Raw genomic sequence first — 25,882 nt, 5'->3', positions numbered from 1 at the left:
ATCTCATGTAGGGTTTGTCTGTGATGGGTGAATGAGATCTGAACATACATTTTATTCTAGAGGGGGGTTAAAAAACGCTGTGCAAAAAAATATATCTTAGAAAGCCTAGAAAGTGAAAATATCTTGAATATGGTTACAAATATTGAATAATTCTTCGTATCAAATATCAGATTCTTGAGATGCTTTTACTTATTTCAATGTTTTCTTTCAAACTGCTTACAATTAGAAAGCATTATCTGCCAACAGAACGAGACTATTTCAAACCATCCATGGCAGGTGGCGCCACCTGGTGAACAATTCTTGTTGGAATATGTCTTTAGAGTCTTCTGGGTGAGTTTCAGTGAAAATGTCCCAGCAGATTATGAAGACTAGCATCTAAAGTGACGAGTCACCCAAAAATTTCAGATGTCCATAAAATGGTAAATATGACAGGGGGCGCCACTGTCTTGACAGCTTTTATGCACAGCTACCTGTGGAACATTGTATGAGAGTTTTATCGAAATCTGATCAATCCTGTAGGAGGAGTAGCGATTTTTGTCTGCAGTCAGATGAGCTATAAATGATCTATAAATAGGTTTAATGATTTTTAGAACTGGTTTGTGTGTGATGAGATAAATCTGCTTTATGTGAGATACTTTCATTTTGCTAAGATGTCGTTTTTTGGAGTGTATACAGTATTTGGGGTCTTAGGATAGTGTGTATGGACCAAGCATTAAAGCTCGGGTTGGGAATTTTAGAGAAACCAGTAAGAGGGAGATAGATTTTGAAGTCGTCCAACTGAAAGATCCCACCCCCTGGATCCTTCTCCAAACCACATGAATGCACACTGCCTGACTACCACTAGAAGACAAATCCATGAAAAAGAGTGTTGGTGGGAGGAGCTTAGCACTTAGCACGACATTGTCTTATCCAACTACCTCGTATCTCATTCACGTGTAAGACTGATTCATTGGTGTTGGGATGAAAAGAAAATTTCAAGGAAAAAAAATTACCTACCCAAGCTTTAAAGGCAGGAAATGGACACTCAGAGGTAAAACTGAACACATGGGGATATCTCTTAATGCATACAGCATATTAAACTCCAGTATGATGCCAGCTCTTTTATCCAAATCGTTCCATGCACTTCCATATTGTGATCCATGACCACAGAAAAGGAGTGGACTAATTACCCTCATATCACGACAGAGATGAGAAATAATGGAGCAGGAGCACAGAAACGCAGATGCAAATCAAAGTGAAGAACATCTGCGTCTGTATTCTGTACAGCTCAGGTCTCAGAGGGGTTCCACACACTGTACGCTTTAAACAAAACCCGGGGCATGTTGGGAAACGGCGTGGCGAGCTGAGCTCTCAGGCTGCATGTTTAATAATGTATTTTGATGTTTTGTTTGCCAGCTGCCTGTATGGTAATTAATCAAAGAAGAAAGAATGGGATTTTAATTAAGCTTGTGATGAACTGTGATTACCACACTGTAAATCTTTTTCCAGACATCTGTTTTTCCTCATCGAGCATGTGGGCGGGCAACGTGGATGTCATTAGCTCAGCCGGTGTGCACCAAGCCAATGCTTTCTTGTTGAACATCAGCACCAACATGTGTATTAGAAGATGTTTTACTACAGTTTAGCATGTGTTGATGCTTCCTGTGCTTCCTGATGGACAGAAATGTTTCATTGGCGTTTTGGAAACACGTTATGGAAATTTTTTGGGGGGGAGGGGCAACTAAAGCCTTTCGTTTTATTGAATATGAACATTGAAGTATTCAGTATCGTACAGTAGCTGAAATACTAATGCATGTTGGTGAAAGATGCCAATCTTGTGTTTGAAATGAAAACCTTCGAATTGGAGCTGTGTGTGGAAAAGACGAGGAAGGTTTTAGATCATGTTTTTACATAATTATACATTAATCTAGTACAAATAAATCTTTGTGATTTCATATCATTCTCATGCAAAATTTATTATTAGCTCATCCGACCGACAGTTTATGCCATCATGTGTCATCCGCTGTCTATCCAGCATCAGCGCTGTCCACATTTCACATAAATTGCTTCTTCTCTCTCAATTCTTCACCGATTTTTATTCTTTTTGGCAGGAAGGTAGGTCTGTCTGGGGTGCATATGGCTTCCACCCAAATTTGCATAATTGCAATTAATGTTGAAGATATGGAGTAATTCATCAATCCCTAACAAATAGTTTCCACACAAATCGCTTCTTCTCCCTCAGTTCTTCAACAATTTTTATTCTTTCTGGCATGAAGGTGCATATAACTTCTACCCAGATTTGCTTCATTACAATTATTAATGAAGTTATGGACTAATTAAGCTTTAATGAGCAGTTCAACAAAAATCACGGTCAATTCCTCGCCATTTTGGATTCTTTCTAGCAAATAGATCGGTATTCCTAGGGTGGATATCGCTTCTATACAGTATATAGCTTGTATATAGTGTATATAGCTTGCAACATTCTTTGCGCAAGGTGGCCCACTTTAGATCGTTCCTTCTGGACTAGACAGGGCCGGAGTGAGCTACACCGCCATTGACGGTCTCGTTATTATTGTTGTCATGTGAATTAAAATTAAAAAGCACTGCCTTGAAACATTATTATTAGGCTGTTACAGTATACCATATTACTGTAGGTTGGTTTTTTAGGAATACTGTATGTTGGTTGTATCTTGGTTGCTGATGAATCCAAGCAGTTAGGAGTCTATATACAGTACCGACACTGTGTGGCAATCCAAAATGGCAGACATGATGACGTATTTTAGCAGCTAGCAACAGCTAGCATATACACTCATTGGCCACTTTATTAGGAACCTCCATCTGTTTGATGCAGTTCTGTAATCAGCCAATCCCTTGACAGCAGCACAATGCATCAAATCATGCAGATACAAATCAAGAGCTTCAGCTAATTAATGTTCACAATGTTCAAAGATCAAAATGGGAAAATTTGTGATCTCAAAGAAGTGTGACTTTCTTTCACTGTGGCGTGGGTGTTGGTTTGAGCCGGATGAGTATGAGGTTTGAGTATTTCAGAAACTGCTGATCTCCTGGGGTTTTCACACGCAACAACAACAGTCTCTAGAGTTTACACAGAATGGTATGAAAACCAAAAAAAAAAAAAAACATTGTCATCGAGTGAGTGAGTGAGTGAGTGAGTGAGTGAGTGAGTGAGTGAGCGACAGTTCTGTGGGCGGAAAGTAAACAAACGCCTTGTTGATAAGAGTAGACCCCGAAGCCGCCGCCAGGCGCCGCTAAAACCGTCATTTAGAATTTGAGCCGCCGCCAGCCAATAATTTTGTAAGCCAATTTGAGCCGCTATCTAATAAAATTTGGCTGAGCCACTAAGAATTGTGTACATCAAATAATGGGTTTATCCACATCATGAGCTACAAGAAAAGTGACACAAACATGATCAACTGTACACACTAGTAGTAACACAATAGAGACGTATAGGCATACACTGTAGAGATTTAGAACTGATATCACAGCACAGAGAGCCACCACAAGCTTGCCGTTGTGACTACCTGTCTGGCTTCCCGCCCCTCACACCGTTACCACGATACACTGGGGAACCCGGGAACCTACCCAGAGCATCAATCGACTCCGATATCGACGAGATGGCTGCATTCTTTGCCGCTGCTGAGGGAAAGTGTAAAGGTATTTTTTGTTTGTTTGTTTGTTTGTTTGTTTGTTTGCTTGTTTCACATACTTTGAGATTGATAAAAAAAAAAGTACTCCACCACTCTACTTTCATCATAGTAAGATAGCTGCCAGTCCTTCACTGGTCATTGCTAGTGAGAGTAGATAGCTAGATGCCTTCCTCGAACAATCCAGATTAGTTTATTATTATCATTGAACTACAATCTTGCTAGATTTATATTTACAATGAAGTAAGAGACCAGGGGACCTGTGGTAATTTGCTATTTATTCCCCCCATTTGTTTGATCCGTTCGCCCGGATATATGCCACACAGTGACGTCCAGTATCAGCCATTTGTAGCCATAAACATTTTGGTGGCTGCAGCAGCCATTAAGGTTTTGGCTGTGTCAGCTAGCCAGCCAATAATTTCATCAGCCAGCCATTATCCTGAAAACAAATGGCTTCGGGGTCTAGATAAGAGGGTCAGAGGAAAACGCAGATTGGTTTGAGATTTCTTTTTTGCCAGGAAGGATATAGTAACTCCTATCATCACTCTTTACAACCGTGGTGAGCAGAAAAGCATCTCAGCATGCAACAGAAAAATAGAACAAACTGGGTTCACCTCCTGTGGCCAAGAACAGAAGTCTTAGAATCAAGAACAAGTCCCTATTAAAGTGGCCAAGGAGTGTATAATTCGCCACCTCACAATCCACCAAATGAATGTAAAGCCGTAAAGTCTGATGTGGTGGTGAGGATCGTTCTTTACCTGCCTCATCTCCTTGTAGCTGTGGTGTCTGAAGTCCAGCTGGTCTGTGGTGGTGATTTCATTGCGGCGGTGGTAATAATTATTCGGATCTAAAATGTACACATGTAAAAATATTATCCACAGGAATCATTTATAAAAACAAAACAACTTAATGTAATTAATGGTTTAAATCCTGATGCATAAATCTATTCGAAAATTTAGAATTAACCCTTTCACTTGACCCAGTATATGAAAAAAAAGTGAAATTTTTCTTTTTGCCAGCAGGATGCTTTGGTTATATACAGTATTTTGGTAATGGAACTATTATTTTGCTCCACATTTTCTCCAAAGACGTTTTTTTTTCCTTTACTAATATTTTTCTTCTACCTTTATTTTTCTTCATCCTTATCTTTATCTTTTCCTCATGTGTTGATTATATTCCTGTAACAGTAACACAGGGTTTGATTCTTTACTTATAGTGTAACAGACCTACTACTGCTACTGATGTGAACCACCTGTATGAAAAAGAGTTCCTCATAAGTTCTTTGGATGGTTATGGGTTCTAGATTTGTAACAGAGTTCTCCATGGGGCCTTTTCTGAGAGATGAGCCCTACACCTGCTGTACTACATTGTACTGTTTCTTCTTCTCAGCTGTGAAGAACCCAGGGTTGTCTTTGTTACCTGGTAAGGGGCATCCGAGTACCTCTGCCCTCATACAGATGCTGCCATGACTGTACCAGGAGCGTGGGTTGATCCGGATGTAGCGCGCCACCACAGGCTTGGGGAATTTGTTCAGTACGGGGAGCTCCTTTTCCTTATTGCCAATGAACAGCTACTGAGGCAAGCACAGGTTATATACACCAATATGATGATGATGATGATGACGATTTGTTAATTCAAATACTCGGTCAACCATTTGTCAATTTCCTCCATTCATTTTGGAAATTTATCATATATGATATCAACCTTTATTCATCAATATGATATCAATACGATATTAATCTTTATTCATCATCCTCAAGCTCAAAATCCTGAAACTGTAATGTTTCTAGAGTCTGAGATGACTCAAGCATTCACAATGAGTCTGAGATGAGTCAAGTGTTTACTATGAGTCTGAGATGAGTCACATGTCCACTATAAATCTGAGTCAATTCTACAGTCTGGGATGACTCAAGAGTCCACAATGAGTCTGAGATGAGTCAAGTGTTTACTATGATATTGAGATGAGTCACATGTCCACTATGAATCTGAGTCAATTCTACAGTCTGAGATGACTCAAGAGTCCACAATGAGTCTGAGATGAGTCACATGTCCACTATGAATCTGAGTCAATTCTACAGTCTGAGATGACTCAAGAGTCCACAATGAGTCTGAGATGAGTCACATGTCCACTATGAATCTGAGTCAATTCCAGAGCCTGAGATGAGTCAAGAGTTTACTATGAGTCTGAATCACACATCCAATGGGAATCTAAGTCAATTCTAGAGTATGAGATGGGACAAGGGTTCACAATGAGTCTGAGATGAGTCACATATCCACTATGCATCTGAGTCAATTCTAGAGTCTGAGATGTCTCAAGAGTCCACAATGAGTCTGAGACAAGTCAAGTGTTTACTATGAGTCTGAGATGCCACACCTCCACTATGAATATGCATCAATTCTAGAGTCTGAGATGACTCAAGAGTCCAAAATGAGTCTGAGACAAGTCAAGAGTTCACAATGAGTCTGAGATGAGTCAAGTGTTTACTATGAGTCTGAGATGAGTCACATGTCCAATATGAATCTGATTCAATTCTTCAGTCTGAGATGGATCAAGGGTTCACAACGAGTCTGAGATGAGTCACACGTCCACTATGAATCTGAATCATTTTTTTAGTCTGAGATGAGATGACTCAAGAGTCTACAATGAGTCTAAGATGAGTCAAGTGTTTACTGTTAGTCTGAGATGAGTCACACATCCACTATGAATCTGAGTCAATTCCAGAGTCAGAGATGAGTCAAGAGTCCACAATGAGTCTGAGACAAGTCGAATGTTTACTATGAGTCTGAGATGAGTCACATGTCCACTATGAATCTGAGTTAATTCCAGAGTCTGAGATGAGTCAAGAGTCCACAATGAGTTCAAGATGAGCCAAGTATTTACTATGAGTCTGAGACAGGTCACACATCCACTATGAATATGAGTCAAGTCATATGTCTACTATGAGTCTGAGTCAAGTCACAGTTCCACTCTGAGTTCAAACTGAGTCCAGAGTCCATTATGAATTTGAGTCTAGTCATAGGTCCACTATGAGTCTGAGTCAATTCTAGAGTCCACTATGAGTCTGAGTTGAGTCACAGGTCCAGTAGGAGTTGAGTCACCTGTCCACTCTGACTTTGATTCAATTCACACATCCACTATGAGTTGAGTTTGAGTCATGTCAAATGTGCACTATGAGCCTGAGTCAATTCCAGAGTCCACTCTGAGTCTAAGTCATGTCATAGATTCAGTATGGGTCTGAGTCAAGCCATAGATCCACTTTGAGTTAGGCATATTTCCTCTATGATTATGTGCCAAGTCACAGGTCATATATCGAGTCAGAGAGCCACTATGAGTCCAAGATGAGTGAAAAGTCCAATATGAGTCTGAGTAGAGTCGAGCGTTTACTACGAGTGAGTCGACTCACTTGTCCAGTTTGACACTGAGACGAGCCATATGTGTACTCTGAGTCTGAGTTGAGTCACAAGTCCACTGTAATTATGAGTTGATGAAAGATTTCCTCTTAAGATTTCTTCCTAAAGTACTTTAGGAACTGAATTTTTTATCCCTCACTGCTGTCACCTTCAGCTTGCTTTAACACAGTTAATGCTAAAATTTATTGGAGCTGTAAGTGTTAGCAAATAGATAATCAGTCTCGCTGGGTCTCTGCAGGGTTTTAATTGAAGCTAATTAGGTTTGCAAATGAGCATCTAATAAAAGTGAAACAAGCATATGCTTCTCAGAATCAGCGGCAATCAAATGCTCATACAGGAACAAATCAGTAATTATAATAACAATAATATTCTCCTGTGTAAGAGGAGCTGCATTCGTAATCATCCCAATTAATATATATGATTAGAAGGCTTGTAAAAGAGAAAATCAGATGATGCTGTAATAAAAAATAATCAGCCTGTCTGGACTGAAGTGTTCAGTAATTAGTGATGTTAATTCTCGCGTTTGAGACAGAAGCTTGAGCCAACTTCAGTCACTTCAGTCAGGTTCAATGAAAACAAATTCAATTCAGTTTTGTTTTGGAGAAGATTAAAAAATAATCTGTTTTTAATCTGAAATGTAAGAACAGTAGTTATAATATCATACTGTTGTCAGATCTCTGAATCTGCTACTGTAACCATTAAACCCCCAAATGGCTTACATTTTGGTTTTTATGCACCAAAATACTCACTACATCTCTCATCATGTCCCCTCTGTCACCAGTTTAAAAATATAGCCTTTTAAGTTTACCATTTAACGGGGAAGCCATGACCTAATGGTTAGAGAAGCAGCTTTAGGACCAAAAGGTTGCTGGTTTGAGTCCCTGGACCAGCAGGGATGGCTGAAGTGCCCTTGAGCAAGACACTTAACACCCAACTGCTCCCCGGGCTGCTCTGAGCATGTTGTACTCTGGATAATGCTACCTGCTAAATGTAATGCAATTCAAATTGAATTCAGGACTTGACTCAGACTCATAGTCCACTCGTAGTGGATATCTGACTCAACTCAGACTCATAGTAGACACGGGACCTGACTCAGACTCATCATGGATGTGGGACTTGACTCAGATTCATAGTGGACATGTGAAGCAATTCACATTCATAGCAGATTCTGAACTCAACTCAGACTCATGGATGGGTTACTTGACTCAACACACACTCATAGTTGATGCAGGACTCAACTCAGACTCATAGTGGATGTCATAGTGACTTGACTCAGACTCGGTGGACATGTGACACAATTCAGATTCACACTGGATTCTGAACTCAACTCAGACTCATAGATGATGGGTTCCTTGACTTGACACACTCATGGTAGATGTGTGACTCGACTCAGACACTTAATGAACTGAACATGATAGAAAGTCATTGTGGACATGTGGCATGACAACTCAGACTCATGGTGGATACGGGACTCGACTCAGACTCATAGTGGATACGGGACTCGACTCAGACTCATGGTGGATATGGGAATCGACTCAGACTCATAGTAGATATGGGACTCAACTTAGACTCATAGTGGATATTTGACTTGACTCAGATTCAGTGGTCATATGACTCAGTTCAGACTCATAGTGGATAAGGGACTTGACTCAGACTCATAGTGGATACAGGACTCAACTCAGACTCATAGTGGATACAGAACCCAATTCAGACTCATAGTGGATATTTGACTTGACTCAGATTCAGTGGTCATATGACTCAGCTCAGACTCATAGTGGATATGGAACTTGACACAGGCTCATAGTGGATATGGGACTCAGCTCAGACTCATAGTGGATAGGGGACTCGACTCAGACTCATAGTGGATATGGGACTCGACTCAGACTCATAGTGGATATGGGACTCGACTCAGATTCAGTGTATGTTTGACTTGACTCAGATTCAGTGGTCATATGACTCAGCTCAGACTCATAGTGGATATGGGACTTGACACAGACTCATTTTGGATGTGTAACTCAGTGGACATGTGACTCAACCCAGACTCATAATGGGCATGTGCTAAATTTAACTACATTCAAGATGATTTGTAAAAGTTTCTCTTTAACTCTGCACAGGTGGCTCTCTCATGGACAATGAGTGATAATGCATCAAGACTCAGAATGTGTCAAGGTCTAGGACTCTGAACTCAGACTCATACTGGACATGTGGTACGGTTCAAACTCATTAAAAATGGAACATATCTCCTGTAAAACATTTTCAGATGCATCTTAAATGTAATGCAATATGAAAAATAATTATTGTAAGTTGTACATATTATTAATAAGTGTTAAGCACATGCTCTGCTCACCATGTCTCTGGAGCCATTCTTCAGCGTCACCCAGGTGTGTGAATCATTGCTGACCAACACGCGATACGACGTCACCCAATCGCTCCTGAAAAAGGGTCAGAAATGGAAAGGCAATGGAGTGGGTGTTGCAGTGTAGAGACTGAAGAATGTGCTCAGTATTGATGAGATTTTTGAAGGAGGAACAGAAACAACAGGGCAGAAATTAATCAAACTAATTAAGGATGAGACACAGAACAGGTGAACACATTAGGGTAATAAACCAATGGCAGGGCAGAGGGTGGAGACGGGACCAAAACCAGAACAAAATCTCAAAACAAAATACTGAAGAACATACCGCACACTGAGCTTGTGTGTGTGTGTGTTTTTATGCATTTAAAAGTTTGTATTGTTATGTATTTTATCATGAGTTTCCAACTACATTTGTTTAAGATGGATTTTAATCTTTAAATAAGAAAAATGCGCCAGCATTCTGTGGATTTTGCTCATAATAATAATAATAATAGGAACAAGAAGGGTCATGGGGTTGTGAGAATTATGGGCCCTTAAAATGGAATCAGTCACAGGCCAAACAAAATACTGCAAGCCCCTTATTTATGGTCAATTCAAGTGACTAGCTGTTCGGAGTGTAAACTTCTGAATAAAACGACTACATGACATTCAGCTCCAAGGGTTTGGGCTCCTGTTGAATCACCAATTCCTGGGTTTTTCAAATGTTTTCTAAAATGTTTTGGTGATTTTTTTAAGCACCTTCAAGTGTTTAAAGCTCAGCAGTCGGATGTCGAGCTGATTTGGACATCGGTATGATTATGGGATTTAAAAATAGACCTGAATAACGAGGCTTGCCTTCCTGCAGCAGTAAATGAGCTGAGGGCAGACCAAAAATATCCCCAATTAATTCATAAATCATTATCTGTGTCCTTTTATTCTAATTACTATAAAAAGGCCTGCAGCGGAATCTTCACTTCCTCTCTGATTCAGGAACAGCTGTGATGTGTGTTAGTCGAGTGTTACAGGAAGTTACTATAAGAGGATAAAAGGAGATAAAATATTAAAATGAAGAATAAATTTCACAATCAACTGGGAAGCAGCTCTGTGTGTGTGATAGGCATGACACCGTCATTATGTTACATTTAACAGATGCTCTTATCCAGAGCAATGTACAACAGAGCAGCCTGGGATTAGGTTCCTTGCTCAAGGGCACTTCAGCCATTCCTGTTGATCCAGGGAATCAAACCAGCAACTGTTTGGTCCCAAAGCTGCTTATTTAACCATTAAACCGTGGCTTCCCCATGCATGAGGTGATGCTTTAAAATGTTGTTTAAAGTGCCTCTCAAATAAAAAAAATAATGGTGTTTTTGTTCCTTTGAGGAAGTTTAATCCTGTAGGTTTGTATCAGGATTTCTAGATGCTTCTAAAAAGCCATGCAGGTGTGTAATCTGACTCTGAACACCAGGAACATTCACCCAAGTAAATATTATTATTCTATCTACATTTATTGGATATGAGCAATCACGCGCTCTGATTGGCTACTCTACTGCTAGGATATGCTCATATTCCGTGAGCAGAGAAAAACAAAATGTCAGAGTGAATCAAGTCATATATACCGGTATAACTTTGCTATCAAGTACTTAAAAGAAACAGAAATAGAATATAGAATAAAAGAATATAGTTCCCCCCCCCATATTTCCTGTTCCACACTCCAGCCCAGTTGGTGGCAATAATGCACCTTTAAGTTGGTTTTCCAACCACCAAAGAAAGAAGAAAGGAAAATGCTGAACCAACTGAGGACGAAATAAAAACTCTCCTTGAAAACAAAACCCCCCAAAAATACAAAAAAAGCAACAAAATATGGAAAGAAAGTATTTGATGGTAAGAACGTATCTTTTTTATTTTTCAAGAATTATTATCATTATAGTATTTTTCACAAATTGCTCCTGTCATTTCACTGGTTTGTTTACATTCGAAGCGGAATTGATTTTGTCGAACGTTTTGTATAAAGTATTTCTTTATCGAATTTGCAAAAAAATAAAAATGCTCCATTTCTCAAAATGCAGTGAATGTGGATAGAATAAAACAGTTATTCCACTCAGTCTTGTTGTACACGGCTTATAGACAACTCGGTGCTACGTGCCTCGTCAGCTATCGGCTCATGTACGACTCAATTTTGTGGAATAACTGTTAAATATAACATTTGGACTTAAATTGATTCATCAGAATTAATATGTTAATAAAATTAATATTAATGTAAATTAATCTCATCTCATCATCTCTAGCCGCTTTATCCTGTTCTACAGGGTCGCAGGCAAGCTGGAGCCTATCCCAGCTGACTACAGGCGAAAGGCGGGGTACACCCTGGACAAGTCGCCAGGTCATCACAGGGCTGACACATAGACACAGACAACCATTCACGCTCACATTCACACCTACGCTCAATTTAGAGTCACCAGTTAACCTAACCTGCATGTCTTTGGACTGTGGGGGAAACCGGAGCACCCAGAGGAAACCCATGCGGACATGGGGAGAACATGCAAACTCCGCACAGAAAGGCCCTCGCCGGCCACGGGGCTCGAACTAGGGATCGACCGATATGTTTTTTTCAGGGCCGATACTGATACCGATTATTATGGAATTGGGATACCGATAACCGATATGTGCAACCGATAAATGTAAACATTATAATTCACATGAAATTAAACATAGCACACACTGACACAGACCTTCATATCCATGAAATGTATGTTTAATTGTAAAATTGAACCTGAAATTTTGTGCAGGGAGATGCCAGCAGCATTTGTACAATAAAGTCAAACATTAGTTAGAATAAAATGAGAAATAAAATAATAATACAATAAATATTCACCAATAAAAAAAAAAATCACTCCCTACTACATTAGCTCACCATTTTCAGTGGAAAATAAATGAAAATACACTCTGGATTCTTTTACACTAAGAACTAAGTAAGACTTGCCAACTTCAAGTAGTTTTTAAATAACAAATCAAGTGTAGGGAGCTGCCTGCAGCATTTTTTAAAAAGTAAAATCAAACATAAAGTCGGCTATCACTCCCTATTAGGAGCGGCTGCTCCTTTAAGAGTATATCGCTTTCCGAATCAGAAGCGCTAGCGAGGAGAATCACTTACGCAAGAATTATAAATACTAGTCACACTTGGCTTGTTTAAATGTTCAAATCGCGCTTTATAAAGTTACCGAACATATACAAGTGCAATGCACTTTCTGAGCACGAGTCACGTCATGAAGTTTACTCATCACCATAACAAATAGCCAGTAGGCTTGCGCTAGCCTACAGAACACAAACACTACGTTTTATTTCGTCTTCCCTTGACCACCTCTCTGTATGGCTGTCATTCTACTGTTCGAGTAGAACTACTGACACATTCACAACGTTTCCAGACGGGGATTTAAAAATGATTGCAGCCTACGTTATGCTGGGGACTGCTTACTATGGACAACATTACATGTGGTTTCAGCGAGACTAGTTGGTTGTAGGCTAATTCAAGTGCTTCCTTCCGTAAGCTAAGTTTGCCTGGCTACACAGATGCAAATGGACAATTTTAACGAGTAGTAGATGAAGAATGTAAACATATAATGATGTTGTGCTTTTGCAACTTGTGTGTTTGTGACTTATTGTGGCAAAAGCAGCGTGTCCTTACCTTGAAGTGGTATCTGCTTCTGCCCGAGTGCCCGTACGGCCACCTTGAAACAGTTCACAGCGTTTAGCTACACGTGTCGATTGGCTATATCTCTTGTGCCAAACAAATCAGATGTTGTGGTGGGCGGGACCATGTTCTTGAACTCAGAGCGGCGAGTGCAAGAAAGGACATGCAGTGACAGTCACGTTAGGAATGAAATGGCTGCAAAAAGGCATGTTATCGGCGGAAATTATGGCCGATACCGATAACCCTAAAAATGCAGAATATCGGCCCGGCCGATTATCGGTCGACCCCTAGCTCGAACCCGGACCTTCTTGCTGTGAGGTGACAGCACTAACCACTACACCACCGTGCTACCCTAATGTAAATTAATGGTAAAGATAATGTGGGAAGGTTCAGTAATAAACCACCTATAAGTGTAAAATGTGTGTGTAAGTGGCGTTCAGAGTCAATCTGTCACTCGTTATTCCTGTTGTGGGTGGAGCTGTCAGCCCAGGAAGCTGTATTTGTTTAGCTCCAGACTCTCACTGCTGTGTTTATATCCCCCATATGTCTCTGTCTGGGGTTTAGCGCAGTGTGTTATAAAACTCATCCTAATATGTCATTCATGCACAGTGTAAAGTGTGTGTCCTGTTTAATGAGTGTGGTTTGTTTGTGTTTGGTGCATTGGTTGAACTGTGGTTTAGTACCAGACTTTTGGTGAAGTTGTAGAGGTTTGGTTGGTCCTTGGTTGAATGGAGCGAGGTGTGTAACATTCAGAGCAGAGTCTGTAAACATTACTCTGCAAAATTGTGTTTTTGTTTACCACCGTGTTACTTTAATTATTTTTGGTTTGTTGTCTTTTGGTGTCACGGTGCTCAGTGTACGGTGTTTGATGCTATACTCATGTTCAAGAGGAATAAAACTCATCTGCACCCGTCAGAGACTCTCTGCTGTTGTTCTTAATGCTGAGGGCTGCTACAGTGTTAGTAAATATCGTAATCCCACGTTACTTTTTAAAAAGCAAATTAAAAATAAATGCTGGATAAAAACCCATCTATCTTATGGAAATAAAGAGACAAATTTTGTTATCTGGTGGTCAAGTGTTTATGAGATACGTTGCCTTGCACTTAAGATCCAGTTCCCTGTGGTGGTGTTGGATGTCATTCATGTGTACGATCGTTGTGCGGTCTCAAAAGCCATCAAAAGTCAGGTCAATGTGTTGCCGTATTCTCTTAAGTATGGAGCTCTGCTCTACTACGATCTAAAACACATTCTCATTCATATTGATTATGAATATATTTGTAAAATTTACAGTTTTGATAGTGTATAGCCTGAATATTTTTGCACACACTGTTGCCAAACATTACAGTGACTAAATATTGCGAGGTTTTAATGTCTCGTGGAATAAAAACACACTTTTTTTACATTGGATATGAAGCAGAACGTATTTAGACACAACATTTAACATGTCGTCCCCCCCAGTTCTCAGGCTGTCTGAACAATAGAAGCTCTACTGCTTCCTGTCTTTTATAATTATAATAATAATAATGAATTCATGTTGAAACCATGATGAGTTATCAGCAGCGAACCACGTGGCTGAAATTAGCATCTGACATTTTCAGTATCTGACTGGAACAGTGCCTTTAAAACTGAGTGTGTAGTGTGAATGCAAGTTAAATTAATCTCCCCATTTGTTTTATCTTTGCTTCATTTTTTTCCCTTCCATTTGAAAGCAGAACATTAAAAAGTGTCTAAAAGCATTTTACTTGGGTGCAAGACATTTTTATATACAGTTGTGGTCAGAAGTTTACATGCAGTGACATGAATGTCATCTTGGATATGAATGTCATGGCAATATTTGGGCTTTCAGTAATTTCTTTGAATTGTTCTTATTCTGTGGCAGAATGATTGTACAGCATACAGCTTTAATAATGAATTTGGTTTTCTGAAATCAACACAGGGTCAAAATTATACATACAGCACACTGAATATTTGGGTAAAATGTCTCTTCGCAAGATTCACCTTAACCAAACATTTTTGTTTACTATGAACAAGCTTCTGGCAGAATTCTCGTTGGATATTTCACAAATCTTCATGATAGAATTGGTAGAGTTCAATTAAATATGTTTTTTTTTTTTCGTGGCATGGACTCAAATTATAAGCACAGTCCATATATTTTCCATAGAGTTGAAGTCAGGACTTGTTTTAAGCTTAACGTTAGCCTGCTTTATTCTCCACAACCAGCTCTGATGCGTGTTTAGGTTCATTGTCCTGTTGTAACTCCCAAGTCCCAAGTCGTGTTCAAGTTTCTGATGGTTTTGCTGAAGAATTCTGAGGTAGTCCTCCTTCTTCATTATTCCATCCACTTTGTGCAATGAACCAGTTCCACTGGCAGCAAAACAGCCCCAGAGCATGATGATCCTACCACCACCACCAGCTGGTACAGTGTCCCTCTGTACATGGTGGTCATTGTGGCCAAACAATTCAATCTTTGTCTCATCTGACCATACAGCTTTCCTCCAGAAGGCTTTTTCTTTGTTCATGTGGTCAGCTTCAAACTTTAGTTCAGCTTGAAGGTGTCAATTTTGGAACAGGGGGCTATTTCTTGGGCAGCAGCCTTTTAGTCCATGCTGATCTGAACTGTAGAGAGTGATCCATCAGCTTCCAGTTCATGGCAGGGCTGTGCCATGGTGGTTCCTGACCATCCGAACCAATTTCCTTTCAGCTGAGGGTGACAGTTTGAGATTTTTTGAAGCAAAGTAGCTTGGCAAAGTGACTACACTTCACAATAACTTACATACAATTGTTTGAACTGATCTTGGAATTTGCAGTTGTTTAGAAATGGCTCTAAGAGACATTCCAGACTTGTGTATATCTGCTATCCTCTTTCTCAGATCTGCACTGAGCTCCTTGGACTTTCCCATTTTACTGTGTGTTGGTCAATCCAATGCGCGCTGTAAACAAACCCTTTTTATGAAGGCACAGAGACGCTACCAGCTGTAGTCAATCATGATCACTAACGGGAAGTTAAGAGACCTCAGCTTTGGCAAGATAAGAGACATTTTGGAAGTTTCAGCACCTCTGAATTAATAATCTAAGTAAGCATATGTAAATTTTTGACCCTGTATGTACAATTTTGACCCTGTGTTGATTTCAGAAAACCCAAAGAAAATTAAAACTTGTGCACTGAATTCTAGCATATTTTTTTAAATTAAAGCTGTATGCTGTACAATCATTCTGCCACAGAAAAAGAACAGTTCAAAGAAATTACTGAAAGCCCAAATATTGCCATGACATTCATGTCACTGTATGTAAACTTCTGACCACAACTGTAACTCATCTCATTATCTCTAGCTGCTTTATCCTGTTCTACAGGGTCGCAGGCAAGCTGGAGCCTATCCCAGCTGACTACAGGCAAAAGGCGGGGTACACCCTGGACAAGTTGCCAGGTCATCACAGGGCTGACACATAGACACAGACAACCATTCACACCTACAGTCAATTTAGAGTCACCAGTTAACCTAACCTGCATGTCTTTGGACTGTGGGGGAAACCGGAGCACCCGGAGGAAACCCACGCGGACAACATGCAAACTCCACACAGAAAGGCCCTCGCCGGCCACGGGGCTTGAACCTGGACCTTCTGGCTGTGAGGCAGCAGTGCTAACCACTACACCACCATGCTGCCCACAGCTGTAGCTATTGTGATTATTTTTGATATGTTATTAAACATACAGGACACTTTTTTGATGGAATAAAAACATGTTCTATTCCCTTCTAGCAGGTTTCATTAATTTGGTTTGATAGCATGCAATATTGTTAGCATATCACTTATCCTATGTGTATTACATCACTCTACCCAATGGAGAATAAGCGCTGAATATGGTTTACGATATTGCATGGCAGACTTGTAATACTCGAGTCCAGGACTCGGACTTGAGTCCAACTCGTGCCCTAATTTTAAGGACTCATGACTTGACTTGGACTTGAGCACTGATGACTCGGACTTGGACATTAACTGCATTCAGACTCATAAACTGGAGACGAGGACTCAGATTTTTTCTTTATTTTTTGTAACATGACATAATAATTTGGCATAAGATATTTATATCTACATTAATATTTATACTAATTTCGTGCAAGAGAATGCACATTCACCTGTTCATACATCATGTTCAGGGACAAACTAACATTAATGGCGTTAAAATGCCTGGAGAGAACACCCTTAGGATTGTCCGCTTTGCTTATACAGACTTCTTGTGCAGTGAGGAAAAAAATGCACTGCTTTGTGTTCCATGTGTAGAAGAACTATCGAGGAGACGACGGGGACAACCTCGAACTTCAATCATCATTTGGCAAGACTCCACCCAGAGAAGGAAATGACACGTTATGTTCATTGATCTGTTGATAGCGGGGCTTGCTTGCTGACCAATGAACTAGCTAGTGTTAACCCTCTCTCATGTTATTTGCCCTGCTGATAGTGGGCGGGGCTGGTGTCGGACTCAACTCGAATCAGTAGCGGACTCAATTTGGACTTGACTTGAAATTTTCTTTAATGACTTGGACTTGACTCAGACTTGAACATTGGGGACTCGAGACTGGACTCGGGCTCAAGGTTTAGTGACTCGACTACAGCACTGTTGCCTGGTTGTCAAGACAACATGACGTCACACATCAGAGCTGATGCGAATATCCAATGAGAGAGATTTCTGCTGCACATGCACAGAAGAATTTTTTTGTTCGCTGGGAAAGACAAAGACTCATTGAACACCCAAAAGGCTACCAAAACTTCATTAGATGTTCTTCATGCATATGTATTTACAAGAGAAAAACAGGAATTTTTGGAATTGGACTTTTTGCAGTTGGACCATTTTTATTTTAGAACTGATTATGATTATTAGAGTCAGTATTACAGATTTAACATGTGAATATATCTGTATGATTGAGCCATAGCTAATATGTGTATACATCCATCCTTTATCCTGTGCAGAGTCGTGGGCAAGCTGGAGCCTATCCCAGCTGACTATGGGCAAGAGGCGGGGTACACCCTGGAAAAGTCACCAGATCATCACAGGGCTGACACAGAGACACACAACCATTCACACTCACGGTCAATTTAGAGCTACCAATTATCCTAACCTGCATGTCTTTGGACTGTGGGGGAAACCAGAGCACCCGGAGGAAACCCACACAGACACAGGGAGAACATGCAAACTCCACACAGAAAGGCCCCCATCAGCCACTGGGCTCGAACCCAGAACCTTCTTGCTGTGAGGCGACAGTGCTAACCCCTACACCACCATGCCGCCCTATATGTATACAGTCATGTGAAAAAATAAGTACATCCCATCGAAATTGTCAACTTTTCCCAACAGATTTAAACAGGCAAACATTTCACTCGACAAGAAATGTCACATAAATTTGACCTTTTGTCATAATTTTCATAATTTCAATTTAAAAAAAAAACATCAGTCAAAAAAGTAAGGACACCCTGGAGGAAGTAAGTACACCCACTTTCAATTCCATGAAATTAGACTCAGGTATTCCAGAGTAGGTGCGATTGATTAGTACTTCCTGCAGGTGGAGGTGCAGGTGGAACCCGTCTTATTTAAACCTGACATCTAGGGTCTGGTGTTCTCTTTGCCATTGAAATGTCTGGTGTCGTCATGCCAAGATCTAAAGAGCTCTCTCAGGCCCTCAGAAAAAAAGCCGTGGATGCCTGTGGACCTGGCAAGGGATTTAAAAAGATCTCTAAGTTATTAGAAATAAATCTGTAAAGAAAATCATCTACAAGTGGTGTAGATTTCAAACAACTTCCAATCTGTCCAGGACTGGCAGCAAATTCAGGCCGAAAGCAGACTGTTTGATGTTAAGTCTCCAAGAATTCCACAATTTCCACAGGTAACTCTTGAAACTGTTGGTGTGACAGTGCATAGTACAGCTACAATCAGAAAGAGATTGGGTAAATTTGACCTGTGTGGGAGGCATGCCAGGAAAAAGCCTTTGTTGTCCAAGAGGAACGTTAAAGCAAGACTACAGTTTGCCAATAAATATATAGGCAAAGACCAGGCCTTTTTGAATAATGCACTCTAGACATATGAATCAAAGGTAGAGTTGTTTGGCCACAGTAAGGGTATAGACCCTTCCCACTGACTTCACTGGAAACCGGAAGTAAACAGACCCTGCGCCATATTGGAAGACCAACAAACTCGTGATCAGGGGGAAATAACGGCAGCGCGCGGAATTTAAACCCACGAGGCACTTGATTCATCATATACCTACAATGGTAAACTTTTGTGCTGTGTTAGGGTGTTCCAACAAAGCTGATGGGAAAGGTGAAAAGAAGTCGTTCTTCAGAATACCAGCTGTGATTGAGACACAAGGGGAGCAAACTAAGGAGCTTTCTGCCAGGAGACAGAGAATAAGTGCATTACTGAGTGTCTCTGAGCAAAGGAGAGCCTGAACGTTGCAACCTCCCTATTGGCTGTTTATTGGCTGTTTGTAAAAATGTATCAATTGTTGCCCTTCATCGCGGACTCGAGAGACGAGACCTGACGAGTTAGTTCGTTGGTAGCAGAACAAAATGTCTGGACACAAATCGGGTTTTCAGAAAAGGAAAGAAAATAAATGCAGGGTCGAAAATACAAAAAAGGAGGCAGAAAATGCAAAACGAGCTTTAAGGTAGGACAAATGGTTACTTTTCTGAGGCAGCCCACCGTGGCTGCCTGCAGGCTTATTTATTATAGCCCATTTAGTTAAAATAGTTGATCTAAAATGTTTATAGTTATAGTTATGTGATGGTTGTCCTCACTGTTCGAAATATGCTGATATTTTCGGGGGGTCCCTTTTTTTCCCTGGGGGGTGCTTGCGCTTGTCTCGGAGCGCGGATCTCCAAACACATGAGAAGCCTATCTTACACACATATCACGCGGACTCCACACCTCCACACACGCATCGCATCTGAAGTCATAACTCATCAGGGGAAATCGTGTCCGCATTGGCATGTTCAAAAAACAACCTTGCATCAACAATGATACCACACGCAAGAAAAAAAACAGTCAGGCTACTCAACAACCAACCTGGCAGCAGCAGTCGTTGTCATATGGGTTTATTTTATCTTTGATGTAAACACAACACTTCGGATATGCAAATGCTTCCCATTACACACGATTGCTATGTCAATAAACATCATTTTGCCAATATTTTAGAGACCCCCCAACATTTCCCAAATCATGTTTTCAAGGGATCTCATGTCTGTTTCAGGGGATCTCGGATCCCCCGAGTACCCCCGTAGTTCGAACACTGGTTGTCCTGATTTAGACTGGTGTGTTTTTGGGTTTTTTTGGGGGGGTTGCGCGATGTTGCACCCGGGTCCAGATTAGGGCAGAACCGGCCCTGGCTACATTTCAGGTGTAGTTTGTTTTATGTATGTATGTACTTGCATAGATGTGTACTTGGTCTTCCAATATGGCGACTACCGAAATCTCGCGGCGCGGTGACGTCATGTGGGATCCTTCTATACATATGGAGCAGACCAAAGATGGCTTTTCAGGAGAAGAACCTCATACCAACTGTGAAGCATGGTGGTGGAAATGTTCTGGTTTGGGGTTGTTTTGCTGCCTCAGAAACTAGGAAGCTTGCATTCATTGATTCAACTCTGAATTCTGAATCATATCAAAGAGTGCTTGAAGATAATGTGAGGCCATCTGTTCAAAAGTTGAAGTTGAACTGGAGGTGGACTTTTCACAAGACCGTATACAGTATAACCTCATTTCCAGGTCAGAAGTGCTGCTGCGAGCCGCCATTTTGATTGGACATGACTTGCTGAACTCGGGGTTGAGGAGACCGTCCTGAGTTTCCGATTTGAGGAAGTGTTTTGTTTGTTTTTAAAATAACTAATTGCAAGTATTTGTTTGAATGCAGAATTTGAGAAATGTGTGAGTGTGTGTGTATACTCACGACCAGTGTGAACTCCTGCCCTGTGTTATGACTCCAGTAAATTTTGTGAGTCTCCGGGCATCGATCTCAAGCCACTGCAGCGGGTCGTTCCTGCCTGCACACCATGCTCCGTCATACAGATCGTCCTCGTACAAACCAGCCTGGAAAAGAAATGTATGAAAAAGTGAAACATTTATCACAAACTGGACAGATGCTGTTCTCTGCTAGCATTCAGTAGCCATGTTAATCTGATGATGTGATGGTGTTTAGCTCAGTGAGTAAAGCGGCTTGGCAGATTGGGGGGAATTATCCAAAAAAAATAGAGAAGCTTTTCTTAAAACTTTCCAAAAGAACAATATAATCATATAACTCTTAATCACATACACCGAGTGAGATGCTGATAACAAAAGTTATTATTAGAAATTCAGACAATGAAATATCCATATTAGCTAGCTAACAGTCTACTAATTATCTGAGTGATTAGCACTTAACATACTCAGCTAAAGCCTGACAGAGGACACATACACCAATCAGCTATAACATTATAGCTACAGACAGGTGAAGAAGTGAATAACATTGATTATCTCATTACAATGGCACCTGTCAAGGGGTGGGATATAGGCAGCAAGAGAACAGTGAGTTCTTGAAGTTGATGTGTTGGAAGCAGGAAAAATGGGCAAGTATAAGAACCTGAGTGACTTTGACAAGGACTAAATTATGATTGCTTGATGACTGGGTCTGAACATCTCCAAAATGGCACATCTTGTGGGGTGTTCCCGGTATGCAGTGGTTAGTACCTACCAAAAATGATCCAAGGATCTAAAGGACAACTGGTGAACCGCCAACAGGGTCATGGGTGTCAAAGGCTCATTTATTCTCATGGGGCACAAAGGCTAGCCCATATGGTCTAATCCCACAGAAGAGCTACTGTAGCACAAACTGCTGAAAAAGTTCATGCTGACACTTTTCTGTTAGTGTGATAATGGGCTAACCTGGATATTGAGTCGTCCTCTGTGAGCTCCCAGACCATACCGCTGCATGCTGGAGGCATGAAGCTGGAAGTCATCAATTTTCAGAGTCTCCAGACCAAGAGGAGGGCAATCTAAGGAACCAGAGGAAACATTTAATCCAAAAACTCCACCAACAGGAAGTAGAACCTGTTCGTGATGAGGTGAGTCACACCACAGACTGTAGCACTCAGTTCAGCAACATTTCAACTCTAAATCTCTCAATGAGCTGATTTAGATGAGCAGATAAACATTAAACAGTAACCATGGTGGTGCCATGACCCGCCTCAGTATTATTAACTTAAACAACAAAATGAAGGAAACATCACACAGCTGCTTTAGACATCTGTACAAGGTAAGATATAATTTTATTGCAGAATATAATACATAGCTTGGTAAGGAATTAAACACTCCATGTCATGATGTTATGGTAAAATAATCAACAATGGTTAGGTGTGATGAAGCAGAGACACTATTACCATGTTGTCAGCTTGACATGTTACTGAGGAAAAACAACTTGCGCTACTGTTATAGAAAATTCATCAACACCTTCTGACCAATCACAACCCAGAGCTGAATAGCAGTAGCTGTCATATAGGATGTATAATTGTGCATGCGAAGGTTCCATCTGGGGTTCCATCCTGGGTTTATTCCCATGCGACAGTGGTGGCTCAACGGTTAAGGCTCTGGGTTACTGATCTGAAGGTCATGGGTTCAAGCTGCCACTGTTGGGCCCTTGAACAAGGCCCTTAACCCTATCTGTTCCAGGAGCACTGTGTCATGTACCCCACCCTGGACAGGAGCATCTGCTAAATGCCTCTCATCGGCTGTCCATCGCTAGTGATGATGACTGCTTGATTAGGAAATGCAGATGGGCTGTGAGGCCCGCACCAGAGTGACAGAGCTGTCCACAGGGGCGGCAAGAATGACCTAGCAGAGCCACCACGGAACATCTGGTCTCATGAGTTCCCGCACACTATTCTCCTCTCCTAACAAAGTGCCTTTCACAGTAAAGTAAGACAAACAATGTCGTGCCCCCATCGTATTGTCTCTCTGGTCCTCAAGACCTGATGCCAAGTGGTGCACAAAAATGCCACAGACCTGATGGGTATGGAAGTTGTCCCACAGTGGAAACTGACTTGCCAAGTGATGCCATCCATTGGCCATTTGAATGGCTCTTCTGCTTGCCATCTGGTGGTATGCCATTGACCCTGTTGGGGGTGTAGGCCTGGGTATGACTTTAAACTGCAACCAGTGGTGAGCCTCAGGTCTGGCAGGACTTGAGTATTGGGGAAAGTGGAGTTACCCCTTTATCACCATTGCTCCCAGGTCTGCTCTGACGTGGAGTGGTAGCACCTGCCTGGGTTCCAGCTATGGGTCACCAATAAGACACTGGCAGCAGGGGGCTTTTCGGTGCAATGTGGCAGATGCACCCAACAGGGTCAATGACACACCACCAGATGGCATGCAGAAGAGCCACTCAAATGGCCAATGGATAGCATCACTCAGCAAGTCAGTTGTCACTGCAGAGCAACTTCCATACCCATCAGGTCTGTGGCACTTTTGTGCACCACCGGGCATCAGGTCTGGAGGTCCAGAGAGACAACACGATGGGAGCATGACAGGACTTATCTTACCTTACTGTGCAATGAGCTTCATTAGGAGAGAGGATAGGCCATTCATACCACCGCTGCGGACAAGTCTGTTGCTCTGGTGTAGGCCTCATGGCCCATCCGCGTTTCTGCTCATACTAATGAACCAGTCATCATCGCTAGCGATGGACAGCCAATGACAACCTTGGTAACTACACTTTGATTTCAGAGAATAGTTTTCGATTCTTTCTCCAAAATATTATTGCCACAATCTAGTGTATCCTACCAAAATATTCTCAGGATGAACTTGGATGAATGAAACCTGACCAGGTGTATTTCACTACAACGCTATCATACAGAAAGTGGACGTTATCAGGAAAGTGTAAGATTAAAAGTAAAACTAATGATGAAGTTACAGTATTACAGTACAGGTTTGTTACCCAAATGAATTTTCTGAAGTTTTTCTTTTTGTGTTTTCCTTCAACCAGTTTTTATGACTGACACGAAAACGGCACAAGCATGAGCTCAGAAGTGCAGAATGAAGTAAATAAAGCTGTAAAATATCGACCTAATTGCCGACAGCAGGATTCAGAATAATAAAAAGCGCCTTCGTCGATAGTCTGTGGTTTGCCTTGGCCTGGCCTCGAGTCTGTCCATGTGATTTCAGCCAGAAAATATGATGTGACGCTCAAATGTGTGAGATCAGACACATCAGAGAAACTTCACTGAGACGGACACTGAACAGCATTCAGACCAAAATACCTCGTCTGGAGAACAGCTTTCACAAAAGGGTTGAAAGCAAGCATTTCCTCCTCTTTCATTTGTGTGTGTGTGTGTGTGTGTGTGTGTTTGGTATGCTGACCACATGCTCTCTGTTGCATAACTTCACCACAGCTTGAACACAAAGGTCAGTGCAGACACTGGAATCCCAAATTCAATTAAACTAATGGAAATTAATGCAAATTAAATTAATTAAACATTACTGTTACCTCAGTGGGTCAGATGACGATCAACAGCTTGGTTCACTGATGATCATAATTATGCAGGAGAAAAGACGTATGTAAGATACGATCTTTTAATATATAAAATAAATGTTAACGTATTAGAACGAGTGCACTGATACAAATGAATGAAGGAAAAAATGGAAGGAAGGTTATGGAAGGGCATAGAGGAAGAGAGAGAAAATTAAAGATTTTAAAGAAAGAAAGAAAGAAAGAAAGAGTTGGAGAAACGCAGAAAGAGACAAAATGGAAAGAAAGAAAGCTTGGAATTCATGATATTAAAGGGGACATATAATTTAAAAAAAACTCACTTTTTCAGTGCTTGTGCACATAAACTTGTGTATTTGGACCCTACCAGGGACGTCACTAGGTTTGAGAGACAGGGGTAGCTTAGCACCCAGAGGAGAAAAGGTATTGTGCGCGCGCAGCGCGCGCCGAACATTTTTCAGAGCACCTACTAAGGCTGTCAATCAATTCATTATTTCAAGAGCATCACACCTTGGGGACACACTTCCCACCATTTCTATTCTATTTTAAAATTGCTTTCATCATTTAATTGCTTGCTGAAGCAACTTCACCAGCTAAACTACAAAAATGTGAAAAAAACAATGGTAGGTGTCATGCATTCCTGCGCAAACTGAAGAGGGCAAGTGCTTCACAAATCATCATGTAAACATTCTACAGAAGACTCAATATAGCCTAGGTAAAGTTAAGCAAATGCAAACCACTGACATCAAATTACAATCTCACCGTGTGTGTCTGCAAATGAAAGCATAGAATTCTGACTCTCTGCAAACCCAACTCAATGGAAGCCCGCACCGCGCCTGCTGCAGAATGCCCGCGTAGTTTTTTAAGTCCTACTAGCCTACCACTCGACGTGACGCTTGACACAGAGCCAATGAGGAGGAATCATAACGATATTAATAATATTGCATTAAACAATAAATAAGCAAGCAGAAACTGTTGTTCGGATTAACTTGCGTTCTTGATGGCTCATGTTCAGTGCTTTACTGCCTTTGTTTTTTTTGGGAAAAAAAATAAAAATATAAATAATTTAAAAAAGGGCAAAAAATATAGGGTGGCTTTGCCATAAGATAGGGTGGCTGGAGCTACCCTAAAATGGGTCTGGCGACGTCTGTGGACCCTACCAACCAACAAACTCTGAAATAAGACGTCCCAGTCCATTTCTTTGATCAACACTTCCTGACCAATCAGAATTCAGAATCCAAAACCAAAATCCGCTGTGGTGTTTTGGTATTAAGGAGAAATTTTCTGCGTGACTTTTCGACCA

General features: G+C 41.0%; 1 protein-coding gene across 3 annotated transcripts in view; it reads right to left on the bottom strand.

Moving 5' to 3' along the window:
- Nucleotides 1-25,882, bottom strand: part of cpxm2 (carboxypeptidase X (M14 family), member 2) — a 164,320-nt gene that overhangs the window by 82,182 nt on the left and 56,256 nt on the right. For all 3 annotated transcript variants that reach the window (XM_060939219.1, XM_060939220.1, XM_060939221.1), the window contains exons 3-7: nt 21,984-22,093; nt 21,013-21,152; nt 9,403-9,487; nt 5,064-5,214; nt 4,403-4,491 (exon numbers count right to left, since the gene is read on the bottom strand). In XM_060939219.1, coding sequence (XP_060795202.1) covers nt 4,403-4,491; nt 5,064-5,214; nt 9,403-9,487; nt 21,013-21,152; nt 21,984-22,093 — 575 coding nt within the window. The remainder of the gene's footprint in view (nt 1-4,402; nt 4,492-5,063; nt 5,215-9,402; nt 9,488-21,012; nt 21,153-21,983; nt 22,094-25,882) is intronic.

This window comes from Neoarius graeffei, chromosome 14 (genome assembly GCF_027579695.1).
Source record: "Neoarius graeffei isolate fNeoGra1 chromosome 14, fNeoGra1.pri, whole genome shotgun sequence".
Taxonomy (NCBI): domain Eukaryota; kingdom Metazoa; phylum Chordata; class Actinopteri; order Siluriformes; family Ariidae; genus Neoarius; species Neoarius graeffei.
This window is presented reverse-complemented; position numbering and strand designations above follow the sequence as displayed.